Source organism: Culex pipiens, unplaced genomic scaffold (assembly GCF_016801865.2).
Source record: "Culex pipiens pallens isolate TS unplaced genomic scaffold, TS_CPP_V2 Cpp_Un0003, whole genome shotgun sequence".
Taxonomy (NCBI): Eukaryota; Metazoa; Arthropoda; class Insecta; order Diptera; family Culicidae; genus Culex; species Culex pipiens.
The window spans coordinates 386,798-406,439 of record NW_026292820.1 but is presented as its reverse complement, the minus strand read 5'-3'; the positions used below and the strand labels follow the sequence as shown (position 1 = coordinate 406,439).

General features: G+C 43.5%; 1 protein-coding gene across 1 annotated transcript; it reads right to left on the bottom strand.

Annotated features, from left to right (window-relative positions):
- Nucleotides 1–829: 829 nt before the first annotated feature.
- LOC120431399 (uncharacterized) lies at nucleotides 830–9,294 on the bottom strand. The gene is made up of 2 exons (XM_039596525.2): nucleotides 9,214–9,294; nucleotides 830–8,082 (listed from the first exon to the last, which is right to left on the bottom strand). Exons 1-2 carry the CDS (start codon nucleotides 9,292–9,294, stop codon nucleotides 5,761–5,763), a joined length of 2,403 nt encoding a protein of 800 aa, XP_039452459.1. The 3' UTR covers nucleotides 830–5,760.
- Nucleotides 9,295–19,642: the final 10,348 nt, after the last annotated feature.

The window sequence follows — 19,642 nt, the reverse complement described above, 5'->3', positions numbered from 1 at the left end:
GTTACTATTTATATAAAAGTGATCAAATTTCATGGAAACTGAGTTGCTTTGGAGAATTTGAACGGTGCGCGTCGCGGTTATCACGCAGGATTTTCGTTGCCGTTTCCGTCTTTGTTTTCCCCCCGATTGTGTGTGTATTTCGACCCGGGTGATTTCGCGATTGTTTGACAGTTGCTTTGGAGAATTTGAACGGTGCGCGTCGCGGTTATCACGCAGGATTTTCGTTGCCGTTTCCGTCTTTGTTTCCCCCCCGATTGTGTGTGTATTTCGACCCGGGTGATTTCGCGATTGTTTGACAGTTGCTTTGGAGAATTTGAACGGTGTGCGTCGCGGTTATCACGCAGGATTTTCGTTGCCGTTTCCGTCTTTGTTTTCCCCCCTGATTGTGTGTGTATTTCGACCCGGGTGATTTCGCGATTGTTTGACAGTTGCTTTGGCGGATTTGAACGGTGCGCGTCGCGGTTATCACGCAGGATTTTCGTTGCCGTTTCCGTCTTTGTTTTCCCCCCGATTGTGTGTGTATTTCGACCCGGGTGATTTCGCGATTGTTTGACAGTTGCTTTGGAGAATTTGAACGGTGCGCGTCGCGGTTATCACGCAGGATTTTCGTTGCCGTTTCCGTCTTTGTTTCCCCCCGATTGTGTGTGTATTTCGACCCGGGTGATTTCGCGATTGTTTGACAGTTGCTTTGGCGGATTTGAACGGTGCGCGTCGCGGTTATCACGCAGGATTTTCGTTGCCGTTTCCGTCTTTGTTTTCCCCCCGATTGTGTGTGTATTTCGACCCGGGTGAGTTCGCGATTGTTTGACAGTTGCTTTGGAGAATTTGAACGGTGCGCGTCGCGGTTATCACGCAGGATTTTCGTTGCCGTTTCCGTCTTTGTTTCCCCCCCGATTGTGTGTGTATTTCGACCCGGGTGATTTCGCGATTGTTTGACAGTTGCTTTGGAGAATTTGAACGGTGTGCGTCGCGGTTATCACGCAGGATTTTCGTTGCCGTTTCCGTCTTTGTTTTCCCCCCGATTGTGTGTGTATTTCGACCCGGGTGATTTCGCGATTGTTTGACAGTTGCTTTGGCGGATTTGAACGGTGCGCGTCGCGGTTATCACGCAGGATTTTCGTTGCCGTTTCCGTCTTTGTTTTCCCCCCGATTGTGTGTGTATTTCGACCCGGGTGATTTCGCGATTGTTTGACAGTTGCTTTGGAGAATTTGAACGGTGCGCGTCGCGGTTATCACGCAGGATTTTCGTTGCCGTTTCCGTCTTTGTTTCCCCCCCGATTGTGTGTGTATTTCGACCCGGGTGATTTCGCGATTGTTAGACAGTTGCTTTGGAGAATTTGAACGGTGTGCGTCGCGGTTATCACGCAGGATTTTCGTTGCCGTTTCCGTCTTTGTTTTCCCCCCGATTGTGTGTGTATTTCGACCCGGGTGATTTCGCGATTGTTTGACAGTTGCTTTGGAGAATTTGAACGGTGTGCGTCGCGGTTATCACGCAGGATTTTCGTTGCCGTTTCCGTCTTTGTTTTCCCCCCTGATTGTGTGTGTATTTCGACCCGGGTGATTTCGCGATTGTTTGACAGTTGCTTTGGCGGATTTGAACGGTGCGCGTCGCGGTTATCACGCAGGATTTTCGTTGCCGTTTCCGTCTTTGTTTTCCCCCCGATTGTGTGTGTATTTCGACCCGGGTGATTTCGCGATTGTTTGACAGTTGCTTTGGAGAATTTGAACGGTGCGCGTCGCGGTTATCACGCAGGATTTTCGTTGCCGTTTCCGTCTTTGTTTCCCCCCCGATTGTGTGTGTATTTCGACCCGGGTGATTTCGCGATTGTTTGACAGTTGCTTTGGCGGATTTGAACGGTGCGCGTCGCGGTTATCACGCAGGATTTTCGTTGCCGTTTCCGTCTTTGTTTTCCCCCCGATTGTGTGTGTATTTCGACCCGGGTGATTTCGCGATTGTTTGACAGTTGCTTTGGCGGATTTGAACGGTGCGCGTCGCGGTTATCACGCAGGATTTTCGTTGCCGTTTTCGATTGTGTGGGTTTTTCGGTCCGGGCGGTTTCGCGTTTTCGCATTTTATTTGGTTTTATCTTTCCACAGCCGGCTGTCTAAGATTGAATCATTAATGCTAAACTCAACACCAAATAACCGGGAATAATCTCATCCGCATCCTCCGACTGTTTGCCTTGAGAATGCATAATTCATCACACTATTAAACCAAATTTATTGATTATTGGGTCGCATCATCATCCTCTATGTTGAATCCTGGCCATTACCCTTACCCACTAACAAAATCCCAAGTAGAAGTAGTTTTCCGGCACACGTGGGGGTGTGGATATCGTATAGAACCCACCCTTGGTAGCAACCTGTGCTAACTAACATTCCCGTCCCAATCCCCCCGAGATCTACAAACTGACATGGCGGGCGCCGTTGGTGGCCAATGACTGTTACCTATTTGCTTCAGATCTAGTTTTAATGATCTTGATGTTTTATCTTTTCAACGCATTCATACATGCTGTTGATAAGGGAAACACCATTAGATCGTTCAAGCGTATGGTCGGTTGTATTGATAGGATATTACGGTCCTGTTCAGCAACGGAGAAGGACAACCATGGGTGGTCTCTCATGCTCATGCTCATGCTCAAAAGTGATCAAATTTCATGGAAACTATAATGGAAAGGTCCCTCAAGTAATTTCTTATCACCCTTCAACGTTGTATTAGAAGAAATGGCTTGTTTTCCAGGATGGTCCATTCTGCCCCGCACCCTGGAAAGTTAGTCGAATAACTTTTTTTTTAAAGTGGCTCAAAAAATAGTTTCAATTAAAAAATTTCATCAACCAAGTATACAACATTGAAGGGAACATTCCAAAGCATAAGCTTACTACACTGGATTCATAAATTTTTATGTTTTTCTATGATTTTCGGTACATTTTACTTAGGTGGACCACGGGAATCCCGCTCGATGAATTCGTACAGGTTTGGTCCGTAACGCAAACTGCTCATCGGTGAGGGAGTTTGGGAAAGTAAACGATTCAAATCGGTAGGTATTGAATAAAGTCAGGTGATGCTGATAATTCCCCAAGTAGCATAGGGAAACATGTTTCAAATGGCTAAGTCCAAACTATGTTATATCAGGGGCGTAAAAAAGTTACATTTGTTACAACCATTTGGATTTTGTGGGCGACACTTATTGGCAACTAATTTGAAACAAAATATAATGAGTGTCTTTGACCTTCTCCTTGCCTCCTGGGAAACTGAAAAAGCTGATGAGTTGAAACATATTTTGTTATCATTAAGTTATTTTTGTAACAACTTGACAACTTTACATTTAGTGAGAACTATGTTGTGAATATGTAGCGGTAACATTCATTAGCCAAACAAATTTACGTATTGCAAGATTGTTTTGATTAATTTAGTTTATGTCCGACGAGTAAAAACTAGCGCGGACTTTGAAGAAAAGGAAAGATCATAATCGCTTTCGGATTCCGAAATCTGGCGTAAGAACCAGCGAAATGTAGCGTGTTAAAAAGGCTAAACTGGTAAACATAAATGCAGACTCCATTGAACAGCATACAGAAACCAAAACCTGACTAGCGGATGGATTCATCACAACCCCTGATTTGGCCTGACGTCTGCCATAGATTCCGACAATGATGCATTGCAAAATTAGTCTGACGATTACGAGCCTGCAGATTTCCCTCAAACCTAACCCACAGAAGATCTCCAGAATTGGGGAATCGATCACCGGAACATAAAAAAGTGTTTTTTATACGTTTTTGTGCCCAACAATGCGCTTTCAAAAGACTTTCAATCCAAAGTGAATTTACTGGCGAAAGCTGCGTGCTAGTCATTTCCGGTCGGCAATTCTTTCTTTTTTAGTCTGCACGACACAAATCATTTTTAATCTAACGAAAACATGGACTGCTTCACACAACTAATCCAAAACGTTTGGCATGTTGACACTTCCCGCTACAGACGGACAAAATGTGAACACTTATTTGCAACATAACAAAACATTTGTTGAGATGCTCCAAAAACATTATCTCAACAAAAATGCAACAAACTGAAACTTGGCAAAAATGTCAAACAGCAGGGTCGTATCAAGGGTCGTGTTAAGATGTACGACAATGATTTTGTCATGCAATCCGAATGTTTTTTACTTTGAAATACTGTAGAAAATACTTTTAATATGAAGTCTTCACAATTTTCGTAATTTAAAGATACACAGACTAATAATGATCAAAAATATGTCTCTGTATGTTTAATTGGTTTAAATTTGGTTTAATATATTTAATTATTTTTAATCTAATTGTAAATACTTTCATTTCAAAATTTCTTTGTGCATAGAAAATATAATCGGTAAATTAAATGTGCCAGTTTAGATAGACAATTATTTTGCTATCATTTTTTGAAGTGATGCCTAGATTTGACCCTGTTTTCGATGGAGGCCATGCTGTTTCTTTCATTCTTGTAATTTTTTGATGATTACAAATTAAATTGTTTCAGAATTTTGTAATTGAACTGATTAAATTTGGTTTGAAATGAATAACATTATTAAATGCTTTTGTTTCTTCTGACTATCTGACGTATTGATAGATAAAACAATCATTAGCATTTATTTTGCAGCAATTTGAAATATTTTTTCAAGGAAAAATATCCTTAAAAAATAAGGCCCGTAAAAAAATTAAAAGTATAATTAATTTTCGTTCGGTGAAAGTTAATTCGCACTTGAATCAGATGTTTAATGACCATTATAACTACCATTATAAGATACTGTTCCGAAGAAGGAATGAAAACCATTTTCGAACTTGTCATTTTTTTTCATCATCAGCAAAAACATAATTGAGACATCAATATTCCTAAATATGTTTTGCATTTGTTGAGGGGAAGAAATATCTGACAGAATAACTTAACTTCAAGTAAACACTGAAATCAACGTGTTAACATAAAATTGCTGCAACTTAAACATAACATACCTGGTACAACTTTACAAAATTTCTTATTTTGACAACTTAATCGAAACATTTTGACAACATTTTTTCAACAAATTTCTTAACTTGAAAGATGTTTCAAATCAGCTTCCAAATTGCGCTTTTCCAGTCACGCCAAAGGTTACACATTAGTCGTATCTACTCATTTTGTTTGTTTCAAACTTGTCTGGATTAAGCATCGGTGACAAATAATGTTACTTGGGTCAGAAACGGTTCAGCTTGAGGATGACCACCAAACGAAAAACCGGGTGACCATTAAAATCTCTGGAAATCAGGCCTATAAAGCCAAATAAATCGAGCGAGGAAAATCCGCCCAAGCAGTGTTTCGTCGATACCGCGGAACATCTATCAATTGTTTACCTTACTATAACCTTCCGCCACTTCTTAATTCCTCCTAGTAATTTTTGGATGTCCAATAACCAATTTCACAGTGATCGGAGCGGACTGTATTTTTTCACACAAACTTCCGGCGGACTTGGGGAACCAGTTTGGAGGGTCGGAAGTATCGCAAACTCAAACACAACACTTGAATTTTTCTCTCACTAATTCTATTTACGGCTACTTAACTTAATTTTAGCGATTATTTGTGTTTCCTTCCGACGATCGCGACGCGCTCGACTTGACGTCCGACCGGTTCGGCTGCTTGCGATAGACTTGTCTCGACGCGCTCACTTCTGCTCGCTGCTCTTCGTTGCGCGCCAAATCCTCTCGCACCACCTTCGTCGTGCATCGTTTGGTCTCCCTCTCTCTCATGTCGTTGTCGAGCCGTCGTCAACGGCGCGTTGTTGCCAGCTTTGACACGCTTGATTTCTCGCGCAGCTCGTTGCGCGCGCTCTCTTTGTTGTTGGCAACGACGCCAGCTGGGTTGCCACTTTCTTTCTCGTTTTGGTCGCAGCAAGCGCAGTGCTGCCAAATCAAAACCAAAAATTTCTTCGAGCTGACAGATTCAGGCTCGAACATCCTCCACCCGCGGAAAACTGCAAGTGTTCTCCAAGCGATCCAGATCTCGGACTTCTGCCGTCCAGTGTTGGTCGGAGTTCCGATCGCCGTTCGTTGACCAGATCCAGGCAAGTTCCGATCAATTACTTCGGGGGGCTTTCGGTTCCGCAACCTGATGCGGACCTGTTTCATCTTGTTTCCAAAAATGCTTAGCTTCATGTCGTACTTACAGGTCCTGTTGCGTAGCAGTCGCTGGGGCTGCCTTTCAGATTCCTCGTACTGAATGACTCGAGAGATGATCTTCAGTACCTCCTGTTGCAAGCCGATTGTCGGAAACCGGCATCTTTTTCTGTTTCCACCTGGACCATCTCCAGCGGCTCCAAATGTCCTCTTCGTCAGTGGGTCGGCGCACACCGACCGCTGGTGTGGGTGGGTTCTTCCAGAGCCACTCTTCGTCTTCTTCATAATCACTGGTGCTGCAGTTGCTCGATGTTTTGAACGCTCATCAAACCTCAGCTGTGTGCCAACTGCAGCAGCCTTGTGCGGCGTACTTGTACGCGCCGCCGTCAAGAGCGTTGATTGCAGCCGGGCGCTGCACCTTGTCTCTCCTCCTTGGAAACGCTCGGCTTGGAAAGCCAGCGTTATCTTCGATGTTTGTAGCATCGCCTGGAACAGCAGGTAAAACCTTCCTTGTGTTGTTTGATCACTCACTAAACTTGTTTCCTTGTAGGTTTCACCAACTCCACGATCTTCGATGTCCTTGTTCAACTCTGGTTCGTCCTCAAACGTCGTGGCTTGAGCCCTTACCGCTTTTCCGCGTGCTGCGCTGCTTCCAGTGGTGTTGTTCGTGCCCTGGCTGAAGCTCGTCTTGCGCAGAGCCACCAAGTTGACTCTGACGGCGAGTTGGACTCCAGCAGGAATCATCGATGTGTCGGAACGTGGCTGCATTTGTTCGACGCCAGCCAACTCGTTCGCGTTGTGTCTGTCCAGAGTGTTCTTCGTCAAGTGTGTGTCGAACTTACTTGTGATCAATAAACCACGGCAAGGGTTTGGGCTGCAGGGATCGTCTCGTAAGTCCGCGACGACTGACAGCGCGTCCGGCGCTAGTTGTCCAGAGGAGCTGGCCTCTGGCGTCACTTGATCCGTTTCGGCTTGTTGTGGAGCACCAGGTTGCTCCACCTTCGTTTGTGTTGTCGGTTGCTTTGAGTTTCTCTGGTACTCGGCGTGCAGCAGGGTGTGGTGCCGCTCCTCGCACGTCGCGCACGCTCCGGTGGACACACACTGCGTCGAGGTATGTCCCGTCCGGAGGCAATTGAAGCAGAGTTGCTTCTCCTTCGTCTTGATCAGCCGCTGGGGGGCTGTCATCGCTAGGAATTGCGGACACTTCCAGCTCTTGTGCTGGCCTAGTCCGCACACGTCGCACGTCTGTGCCGGCTCTCTTCCGGCGGTCATGGCCATTTGCTGCTGACCCGGGTTGTCCTTTGCGTTCTGCCCGGGTGGCTTCTTGGTGGGATGTGACGAGTCCTTCTCGTCAGCGATCTTGCATGTGTCGATGATTGTCTTGGGCTTCTCGATCTTGTGGTTGTTCTCGGACCGTTCACCATGCGGGATGGTAAACTCCGGTCGTACCCGATCTTCCATGTCCAGCTGCTCTGCCAGCAGCTTCCCGGAACGCTTCTGGGGTTCGCCGATGGCCGCCTCGTTGGCGCCTCCGACGATCTTAGTGGTTGTTGGGTTCGTTGTCTCGTCCACCCATTGTGGTACACCAGGCGTGTACGCATTTCTTCGTCGTGTGGCCTGGCTCACCTTTAGCAACTTTTCTTCGATGACCGTTAGGACCTCCGTGTGCAAGTCATCGAAGGCGTCGTAGAGAGCATCCTGCTCGTCCCGTAAGGTTGCCGAGACCATGCCGAGGATTTGACCGTATGCCGTGTGGTACGCATCGTACGCGGCTTCTACGTCCTTCTGGCACGTCTTCAACGTGGCCCATGTAAGCGTCGTGGCACTTGCCACGCTTTCAAGTATAGTGGTGAGCTTACCTTGAGCCAGCTCACGCTGATGGACGATCTCGCTGAACCGCTCCATCTTCTTCGCACTTGCTGCTACGCTGGGGATCACGCAGTGCTCGTTGTTACCGGACTTGCCGCCGGTCTTCTACGATGTGGCCGCCTCCTCCGATTTCACCAGCCTCTCCGGTGGCTTCTTCGGGCAAAGCGCTTTGGCCACCGATGCTACAGTGGCAGGGCACTGAGCTCGGAACGGCTGCTGGAACCGTTCACTTTGTCACTTTGGGGTTCTTCTTCCCGCTTCACTCGTACTTTGCGCAGAACTTCCAGAACCAGTTTCCAGAACGTTCTGCGCACCTTTTTCGGAACCACTTTCGCGGAAGTCTTTTAGCGTTCACTGTCGGGACCAGTTCCCGGAAGCGTCTTCTCTCACTTTTTGAGCTTCTTCGCTTCCGGACCACTTCGCGGAAGGTTTCTGCTCCTCTTTTTTGGAGTTCACTTCCAGGACCACTTCCCGAAAGCTTCTTCCGACTCTGCCTGCTACCTCCGCTTCTTCTTCTCTGGAGTCGACGCGTCCTTACTCAGCGCCGCTCCCGGGAGTTGTTGCAGGCGCCTTAGGGCAGTTTCCGGCACAAGAGGGACACCAACGATCGGACCCAGTGTCCGAACCAAGCACGGAAAACAGCCAAGTCTGTAATTGCGGTACTTGGGGGAACTTTGTGTCCTCTTGGCCGGAACTTCACTTCACTTGAACCTTCTTTCCGGAACCCTTTTCCGGCTTCAGAAGGTTCTGGACGCATCCAAGATGGCGTCGCTTAGCACTTTTCACACTTGCTCTTCGGACGCATTCTGGTCGATTCCAAAATGGCGTCTTTTTTCCCAGGCTCATTTTTTCAGCCAAGATGGCGTCCTTTTCCACTTTCTTCGCGGCGTCTTTTTCCACTCTGGGCCTTGTGCCCACTTGCCGCGATAAAAACGACCCTCCACCTTGCACTGTCTCCACACTCCCGGTTCACCATATCCGGCTCGTTTGGACCATGATCGGAGCGGACTGTATTTTTTCACACAAACTTCCGGCGGACTTGGGGAACCAGTTTGGAGGGTCGGAAGTATCGCAAACTCAAACACAACACTTGAATTTTTCTCTCACTAATTCTATTTACGGCTACTTAACTTAATTTTAGCGATTATTTGTGTTTCCTTCCGACGATCGCGACGCGCTCGACTTGACGTCCGACCGGTTCGGCTGCTTGCGATAGACTTGTCTCGACGCGCTCACTTCTGCTCGCTGCTCTTCGTTGCGCGCCAAATCCTCTCGCACCACCTTCGTCGTGCATCGTTTGGTCTCCCTCTCTCTCATGTCGTTGTCGAGCCGTCGTCAACGGCGCGTTGTTGCCAGCTTTGACACGCTTGATTTCTCGCGCAGCTCGTTGCGCGCGCTCTCTTTGTTGTTGGCAACGACGCCAGCTGGGTTGCCACTTTCTTTCTCGTTTTGGTCGCAGCAAGCGCAGTGCTGCCAAATCAAAACCAAAAATTTCTTCGAGCTGACAGATTCAGGCTCGAACACACAGAACTGACGATTTCTCAAAAGAACTTAAATCTTTATAAGTTCAGTTTCAGCTATGCCTAACCGGGACAAAGTACTGCGCACCAAGGACCGATTCAGGGACGCCGGCTGCTGGCAGATCTTGGGGGGTAGCATATATCGTAAGGTTGACATTCAGTCAGCGCCGCTGCAGCAACTGATTAAATCGATTCAAATATTTCGCCGGAAATGTTATCATTGGTTTGTTAGTCCCAGTTAGCCACTATAAAAGTTGTAGTACCGTAATCTGGGGTGAATCGGGACTACAGTCTGAATAGGGACAGCAGTTTTTAGACCACTTAAAGCTTTTAAATTTGGAAATGAATGTACACATTTTGTTGGCCTGAGTCTGTTCTATCCGAAACCAACCAGAAAAATCAAAATATTGTGCTCCAACATGGTTAAAACTGCTGTCCCAATTCGCCCCATGTGTCCCGATTGACCCCAGTTTACGGTAACTGCTCATACACGCCGTTGCCATGACCCAGCAAATAGCAATTTGTGGCAGGTGACTTACACTACGTCCGGGACTTCATCCCGTTCTGGTTCTAACCATTTCCACCTCGTCCAACTCCTTTTAACCAACCAGAACCCATGTTGAGCAAATCTTGTAAGCCTCCCAAGTGCACCTGCCCCAGCAGTTTCGTTCCTGCCCACGGGCCGAATTAACCCAGTTAAGGACACTGAAACTCACAATATATCGCCTTAGCCTCGCTTTGTGACGTTGTTGACCATGGCATTGTTCCGGGAGAATCGACTGGAATATCGGCTATGGTCGTCAACGGAAGGAACCTGCATGAGCTGGGCTAATCAACTGCATTTCCCTCACGGAGCCGTAATGGTTGTATTTGCGCAATGGCCAAGAAACAAACTTTGGCCAAAAGGAACCGCCGGAAATCAGCTTTATCACCGGTATCACCGAACCTGCAAAAAACCTAAAAACAACAAACCGTTTTTTTTGCAAATGTAAATATTTACATTCTAACAGTGTTGCGAGAAAACTCAATTTTGGAGGAAACCCGAAGGGTCTCTCAATTTACCGTGACTTTGACCATTCACGGTCATTTCACGGGATTCACGGTGGGACCAATTTTGATTAAGGTTTTTGCACCGAGTGTCTTGTCGTGTCGTCGATAGAAGTGTAACTGAGAGGAAAAACAAGATGGCGACGTGTATCAAAAGTGCTGCATGGATTTTGCCACTTCTCACTATTCTGGCTTCACAGTGTACACCGAACCGGTATAACTGTCAAATCCAGCTGGTCTAATCCAATGTCAACAAACTGTAACAGTAGGACACTGCTAGTTCGGAAATATAATATTGTACGATCAGTACCTAGCTGGACTCGGTCACTGGAAACGACCGGCGGCTCAGTGACCGACGAAATAGGCGGCGGGCCAGATGCGGGCATAAAAATGTCAAAATCTCTTCCCCCCTCACTTCGTCTCACCATCCAGCTGCAGATTTGTTGACAAACAAACGGAACACGCGGTCGCATCGAGCCAGAATTAGGGGTGATCATGTGATTAAAAATGAAAGTTTTTTCAAGAAAAATAATGTTTTTCCGACCGAATAAAAAAATTGCGAGCATGTTCAAACAATTATTCCTGAAGTCGGAGAAGTGATAAAAAAGCAAAATGTTAATCCATAATTTTTCTATAAATTGAATTTTTTCACTCCAACTGGGAACCCCTAGGTCTATCCACGACCGTTTCCAATGACCGTGAGAAGATGCCAGAAAATCCAGCTACGAGCTAAATCCACAATATCAAAACGAATGCAAAGAAAAGCATGGTTCAAGGGAATGGACTTGACGCGTGGATTCATCAGAACGATGTCCCGCCTTATGTCGAACCATTACTCGTCCAAGGCTCATCTTTACCGTATCAACATGAGTGATACGAACCTTTGCGACTGTGGGCAGGGTTATCAGGACATCGACCATCTCGTATGGGCGTGTCCAGATCACAATGCTCACAGAATTAAGTTGAAAGATACCCTCAGATCCCGAGGAAGACCACCAGAAATCCCGATGCGAGACGCGTAATCTCAACTAGACCTTGATGTTCTCTATCCGATCTATCAGTTCCTCTCAGATTCCAAAATATCTATTTAGTTTTTCTTCCAGTTAGTTTTCCTTTAGTTAGTATAACTCGCCTTCACACAAAGCCGTCGTTTCTGGTTTGCACCGGAAGCAAAGCAAGATCGCCCAGCAGCTGGACACCGAGTTGTGGCTGAGGACAAAAGCTAAGGCCAGCAGAGCCAACCAAGACCCCTACACAATCCCCCTTCCCTTCCCACGCCTTGTCATTAACATCAATCCCTTCCCTACTAACCCCGAGTAGGCCGCGGGTAATCGGCTCCCCTCCCACTAACATTTACACACAAGATCCTCTGTAATTACTCTTAGCTTTAAGAACAATGTAATTACAAAAGCCGACTCGGTCCTAACCAGGTCCCAGTACCGAAAGGGCCTAATAAAAATAATTTAATGAAAAAAAAATATCAAAACGAACTAAAATTGATTTATTTGTAGTATGCAGAACCAATACGAAAGACGGTGAATGAGTAGGCTCTAAATCACTGGTCACCAAAGTGCGGGTCGCGGGCTGCACATAAGCGTTCTGTATGTTTTTTTTTATATGCCAACAAGCCTTACCCGACAAACTTCGTCTTGTACTTTTTTCGTTTCTTGACAGCTATACGTTTGCTTATTTAGCCTCCTGTGGTCAAAATTTGAGTTTTCGTAAATTTCCTCATACAATCTGCAGATTTTCCGGAATCGGTTCCAGAGTGGCTAAAGTTGTCACTTTTTGGCGTAAGAACCTTCCTTGGACTTATACGAACCCAACGCAACAAAGAGCACCTCGATCCGACGCTCCGTATTGATCTGATTCGCGTTCGAACAAAACCGTCGAAATTTTTTATATATGCCAATATCTCAACCCTTAAGAAAATCCCCGAATATCATGATATGAATTATAAACTTTTGGTGAAAGTCCTGAAAGTGCCGTGAGGACCAATGCTCTAGACTAGATGATGTTGTTTATTGAATTATGATAACTAACCGAAGTGTAGTAATTCGTCACCTCGTTCGTCACCGAGGTTTCATGTGAGTTTTTTTTTTTCACAAAGCTCGAAGTTTAAAACTAGCCCACCAGATATTTTTTAACACTGAAGGTTTTGTTACATTGGGTCCTATTGCCTGAGAATTTGAAAAAAATACAGCTGTCAAAAATCTTGTGCGTTTATTTCAAATGTTGCTTCAAATTTTTTGTGTTGTCCTTTGTAAAATCCCAAAATCTTCTATTGAAGTTAAATCCTCTAAAACATTTTTTTTTGTAATTTTTAAACATTTCATAGCACAAAATTAGTGTGACATGTCTAGCTAACATTTTGTAACTTCGTCTTTTTACCTAATGGCAACTTACCGTCTTTCCACCGGTGTGAATCAATTGGACCGCGTACTGGTTGCTGGTTAGAATCCCGCAGCGGGCGCTCTAAAAACAATTTAAAATGCATTCCCCTGCGTTTAGAATCATTTTTAGCATGTTTGGGTTGATTTAAAAATCTTTTGAATTTTTTCAAAATTTTCTATGTTTATAATCGCAAAAGTTTTTTTTTCGCTAAAATTTTTGTTTTAGAAGTACTGGAAGTAAGTTAAAAAAATAATCGAAAGCAGACTGTTTTAATATTAAAATCTTGAAATAAAATCCATCACATTTTTCGAAAGTCATCACTGTATTGTTAAATGTTATTTATTCTTGCCATAAAAAGTTTCTTCTTATATTAAAAGTAAAAAACTTTTAATCGACACAACGATTTTGTTCCAGATGCATGGCAGTATCAACAACTATCCAGCTTTTTAACACTGGAACGCCCAACGCATGTCCAACTTACACGGACGCCCAAGCCTCCCAAAAAAGTTGGAACGGTTACTTCAACTCGCGGGTTCTCGGGCATTACTCAACCAATCGGGACGATTCTTGTTTCCACTGATTTGTAAGAATGTCTAGATGATTCTAGAACTTTGCAGAACTTAATTTGATCAAATCTGTAATTTCTGCGACCGAAAACATCGTTCCACCTTTTTTTTAAACGACTGCCTCCGCAGAATTTTTGCCGAATTTTTTTTTACACGCGAAAAAAAAAGTTGGAACGATGTTTTTGATCGCAAAAATTACAGATTTGATCAAATTGAGTTCTGCAAAGTTCTAGAATTATCTAGACATCCTAACAAATCAGTGGAAACAAGAATCATCTTGATTGGTTTAGTTATGCCCGAGAACCAGCAAGTTGAAGTTACCGTTCCAACTTTTTTGGAGCCTTGGGCGTTGGAATGTTAATTAAAAAGTTTGAACTTTCTACGAATATTCACCAACGCGAACTTTTAATGTAATGTGTAGCTTAACACCATGCTGGCAAACTGTCAAACGCGAAAAAGTGTGAGTTTGTTTATTTGTTTGCCATAGTCTAATACCTCCTTAAGTTGTGTTGGGTTGAGCCGAGGATTGAACTCCCAATCTACCGCTTATGAAGCCGAAGGTTTACCACAGGGCTACATGGTACTGTATATTAGTAGCCAAAACTGAACAATATAAATGAAAAATCATGTTTGACGTGCTCAAATAATTCAACATTTTTCCTTGCCTGCTCCTTTCATATTCCCATTAGCTGAAACAACTGCATATTAAACTGAGTTTAGGAGTATACAAAAAATCTTTAAACAACCTTCAAACAAATCATTCTTCTCAGTTGTTTGATCAAGTTCGTCTTGGGTTCGTCCTTTTTATTACAAAACAATTGCATACAAGGTTTGGTGGATAAATGTACAGTAGCCTGTCCCATTTTGAGGTCATGTCGAGGAATTTCAGGTGCTCACTTCTTAAATGATAGATTATGATGTTAGGAACAATGTTTTCTTAGACAAGAAAAAATAATAAAATACTTTCTCGCACCCCCTAGTCGATTTACTAAAAAAAGTCACTTTTTTGAACAAATTTTCTAAAATCGCTTGGAATCAATACAAAAACTGCTTCGATCAGGTGTGTATTATCTTCAAACGATAGGTTTTTGTCCATAGATTAAGATGCACTATCAATATTGGACCAAAATTTAAGTTTTTGGACTCTCCCAGGCGGATTTGTGTCGAAAAAATCGCATTTTTTCGAAACTTTTTTCAGAAATGTTCATTTAATTTAGGGTAGCCTATTTTTCCCAGTTAAACCAATACATGCAGCTTGTAGGAAATTTCATGGCGAACATTTTTCCCTCTGAGAAAATCCAATTTCGACACTCCAGAGCCGAGATATTTGAGTTTTAGTGAGGAAAAAAGTGGCAATTTTCAAAATTTCTCAAAATTCAGAAGCAAGGCCTACTAATTACACGATGTAGCAAGCATATGTCTCAAAGGTCAGGGTATGCTTTTTTATAGTAATTTTGGCCGCTGAATCCGAATCTGAAATCAAATTTCGTGTAAACAGTGATGTTTTGGAGCTACACCCTTTTGGAATGTTATTTGCGTGTTTAAGAGGCAGTTTTTGTAAATATTGCTCGGTTTGTTCTAGAGGTCGTATCGAGGTGCTCCGATTTGGATGAAACTTTCAGCGTTTGTTTGTCTATACATGAGATGAACTCATGCCAAATATGAGCCTCTACGACAAAGGGAAGTGGGGTAAAGACGGGCATTGAAGTTTGAATTTTCCGAGGATTTCGAATATGCTATGGGACAATAACTAACGTTGTAAAATGTTTGTTCTAGAAAAATCGAAAAACTATGAGGAAAACTGCGATTGGCCAAAAAGTTATTACCGTAGGCTTATAGTCCATGAAATTCCCTAACTTTTGAACTAAAAGAGTATGGGTGTTGCTGACTGTTGCAAAAAGATATTGAGGTTTAAAAAAAACCATTTCTAACAGTAATTTGCAAAAGCTATGAGAAAATGTTAAACCAATCCTGGATGTCTATGGCTCATTCATTTTGAAGTGCTTCAAAAGACCTTTCGAATGCATCAAAGAGAGTTGGAATTGATGAAGTTTTTTTGTGTGTGTCCAATACCCGCTAACCGGTAGCGATATTATGGGAAAGTATAATTTGCATCAGACTTTGTATATGCCGAATGCTGATACAACTTATCTCAGTCCCGGGTATTAGGTGGTGATAGCCCTCACGCTGCTTCCAACGACCCGTTTCAGAATGACAGAGCTCCTTGCGGTCCAATTCCGAGGTCGCTGGGCATTGTTCGGCCCCGCCTGAACATAGAAGCAAGCATCTGAAGGAAACTCGATCTATATTTAGACTTCCAATCCCGTCAGGCAAATCAGGGATCAGCGCGTATTTATTATGATAAGGTAACATGTTTCAACACTACGGATCATTTCACTGCTAGAGTGTAAAACCTTTTGATGGCCGACTGCTTAGCGTCCCAGACCACCAATCCAAAGGCGTGAGTTCGAATCCCACCTGATTCATTTTCGTTTTTGTTCATATTCAAAGTTCAAATTTCTGATTCAAAATTTTAAAGGTACCGACCGGGATTTGATCCCTGAACCTTCTGCTTGTAAGGCAGAAGCCGTAACCATTAAGCCACGGAGCCGGTGAGTTGGAATTGATGAAGTTTTACTAAAATGCGAGCAATTATAAGATTTTTTATGTTTTTTGGACCTCGAACTTCAATGAGAGTTTTACCCCACTTCCCTTTGTCGTAGAGGCTCATATTTGGCATGAGTTCATCTCATGTATAGACAAACAAACGCTGAAAGTTTCATCCAAATCGGAGCACCTCGATACGACCTCTAGAACAAACCGAGCAATATTTACAAAAACTGCCTCTTAAACACGCAAATAACATTCCAAAAGGGTGTAGCTCCAAAACATCACTGTTTACACGAAATTTGATTTCAGATTCGGATTCAGCGGCCAAAATTACTATAAAAAAGCATACCCTGACCTTTGAGACATATGCTTGCTACATCGTGTAATTAGTAGGCCTTGCTTCTGAATTTTGAGAAATTTTGAAAATTGCCACTTTTTTCCTCACTAAAACTCAAATATCTCGGCTCTGGAGTGTCGAAATTGGATTTTCTCAGAGGGAAAAATGTTCGCCATGAAATTTCCTACAAGCTGCATGTATTGGTTTAACTGGGAAAAATAGGCTACCCTAAATTAAATGAACATTTCTGAAAAAAGTTTCGAAAAAATGCGATTTTTTCGACACAACTCCGCCTGGGAGAGTCCAAAAACTTAAATTTTGGTCCAATATTGATAGTGCATCTTAATCTATGGACAAAAACCTATCGTTTGAAGATAATACACACCTGATCGAAGCAGTTTTTGTATTGATTCCAAGCGATTTTAGAAAATTTGTTCAAAAAAGTGACTTTTTTTAGTAAATTGACTAGGGGGTGCGAGAAAGTATTTTATTATTTTTTCTTGTCTAAGAAAACATTGTTCCTAACATCATAATCTATCATTTAAGAAGTGAGCACCTGAAATTCCTCGACATGACCTCAAAATGGGACAGGCTAATGTACAGTGTATGCATCTATTTAAATATTCTTTTTTTGTCAATTAAAGGAGTATCAATTTGATTTATTCTAAAAGCGACCAAACACGAATTTTTTTTTATGCATTCCAAAATTCCAAACTAGCGGGGTTCAGCTGTACCATAATTATACCAGATTTCAAAATGGCGGAGCGGTTTTTTGTCCAAGATGACGGCAAATTGGTTACAACGAATAATTTTAAACAATTTTTTTCAGTATTAAAACTTTTATTTGAAATATTAATTATATTTTGCGTAAAAGAAGGCTGATGCAAATATTTTTTGATGTTTATGTCGATCAAAATTGAAAAATTAGGTGTCGCTGAGTCTAGAATCGAGGATAATCGCTAGTAAAAAATTGGGAAACCAATAAATTCCAACCAATTTTGCTTTTTTAACACTTCTGAGTCACACGTATCAACTTCCGTCACGCAGAACCGATACCGGATGTTTCGGATACCAGTTCTGGAGGTTCTTAGATAGAACATAGTCATAACACTGATTGAAACATCATTGTAATCCTCAACTGCAAATGTGATAAAAATAGCCAACCCGGATGTTCCGGATACCGGTTCCCGTGAGGACATTTTTCCAAACCACTCAAAATGGCAAAGCTACACTTCAGTCATCGTGTGGGTCATTCGCTCCCGTTGGTAACCGAAAAGAACAGAGCAAAAATAATTTTAAGAAAAAATGCAGATTCGCCAATATGAATAGAACTGCATTTGGATTAGCGAATCAGCTTAAAACCACGTGCTCAAAAATATGGAACAATTAGGTTTTACGCCGATTAGATTTGGAGGATAGAAACATAGAAATTAAATGAAAAAAAAACCTCTCGCGGGTGAACCACCACAAAATTGTGTTTATTTGTTTATCAAATTGAGTGGCTTTTATTGCCAAATGATCATCTCATAGTCATCGAACTTTGGTGGCCGATACGGCGAGGGCGCGGTTTGAAAAGTCAAAGGTCTTGTGTTCGAGTCTCGATAACGGCACTTTTTTTTGGTTGATGAACTGTTTTGAAAATGAACCTATGAGAATAACGCTCTCACTTATCTCGGGATTTATCCTCTGTGTCCGTTTACAGTACCCGGGCAGACGGTAATAACAAAATTCATGCCATTTCAATAACAAATACTGTTAAAATAACAAAAAGTGTTATGGAATATTCTTGCAAAATCCATTTTTGCATAAGGTGTAACAAGAGAATCTTGCGGTCCAACTTTGATCGCTGAAGGCGAATAAAAAAGGCGTTATTTTGAGCAAGAACATCTATTCAACCCAAAATTTCTACCCACAACTCGTCTTCTTCTTGTTGCCCTCTTCTCTGCGCCCTTCCTTGCGCTCTTCTTCACGCTCTTCTTAGCGCTCTTCTTCGCGTTCCTCCTCCTCTCACCCTCGCTACTCACTCTCGCCCGCTACAGCATCCTCCACGTGCGCCGCTCTGCGGCTGCCTCCGGCGCCTCTTCCGCATTCTCCGCCGGCGACCACCAGGTTTCCGTGGTCCCCGATCGTGCCGCGCGGCCACACGCCGACTCCAGCAGCTTTCGCTGTCTCTGACCGGTCCGCACGGGCCAGCCCGAACCGTTCCCCGAACTCTCCGCCTCCAAACTCCACGTGTCGACCCGATGTCGGACCATTGTCGGGCTTCCGCAAGCGGCCCGATATCCAAACCGACTGGGATGAGTTCGCCCTCGTCAAAAAAAAAACACCCTGCGGAATGGCGTTGTGATTTACGATTCCACGGATTAAAGATTTTGCAGCTTACCCCGTTCGTGCTGGGGGTGTTTCCTCCTCCGGTTCGCAGTGCCGTTATATTGCGCGCCGTCCAATCCGGTGTTGTTGGCTGCCGGTTTCGTTGCCCCGCAGGCTTGGCTGCGAATCGTAGGCGCCGAGTTGTTCCGCGACAGCCGCTAGTCACACACGCGGTTTTTTTTTTCGTTTGAAGGTTAAGAATTTCCTGCCGGCCGTCACGGGACGATCCGTCCGTCGGACCAGGCGAGAGAGCAATGGCCGAGCCGTGATTGTGCAGGCAACTTCGACCCCCGAGCTGCTGAGAATCTCCCCTTTTCTCTCTCTCTCTCAGCTTGACAGTGCGGCGAGCAAGAGCGAAGTGGTGAATTTCTTTTACACGTTTGGGCGCATTTCAGTATTTTGGCCAAAACCATGTTTGATTGTAGCGCGCTTGTATTTGCTTAACTTAAATTTAACTCAAATTTGGATACAAAGCTCTACACATAACAAAGGTTTCAATAACAGTTTATGTTATCATAACAAAATTTGTTATTGGTCTGATATTGGTTGAAAGCCAAAAAAACTTTGGAATTACATTTTTTGTTATGGAAGAATACCTCTAACTGTTATTGGGATGATCGGATTAGTTGTTAAAATAACAAAAAATAATAACAAAGATTTGTTCGAAGAATAACTCGAAATGTTATTAGTCTGTTATTACAATAACAATTCAATAACAAAAAAAACATAACGACGAATAACAAATCTTGTTATTAATAACATAAAATGATATTGGCCTAGTATTTTCAAATATCAAATAATGTTATTCCCAAGTTATTACC

Bases quoted from the DNA above. Each gene is read 5' to 3' on its own strand.
- LOC120431399 (XM_039596525.2), bottom strand. From the start codon at position 9,294: ATGAGAGAGAGGGAGACCAAACGATGCACGACGAAGGTGGTGCGAGAG. The intron at 8,083-9,213 runs GTGAGCGCGTCG...GCCACATCGTAG, and splicing joins ACGAAGAGCAGCGAGCAGAA to AAGACCGGCGGCAAGTCCGG.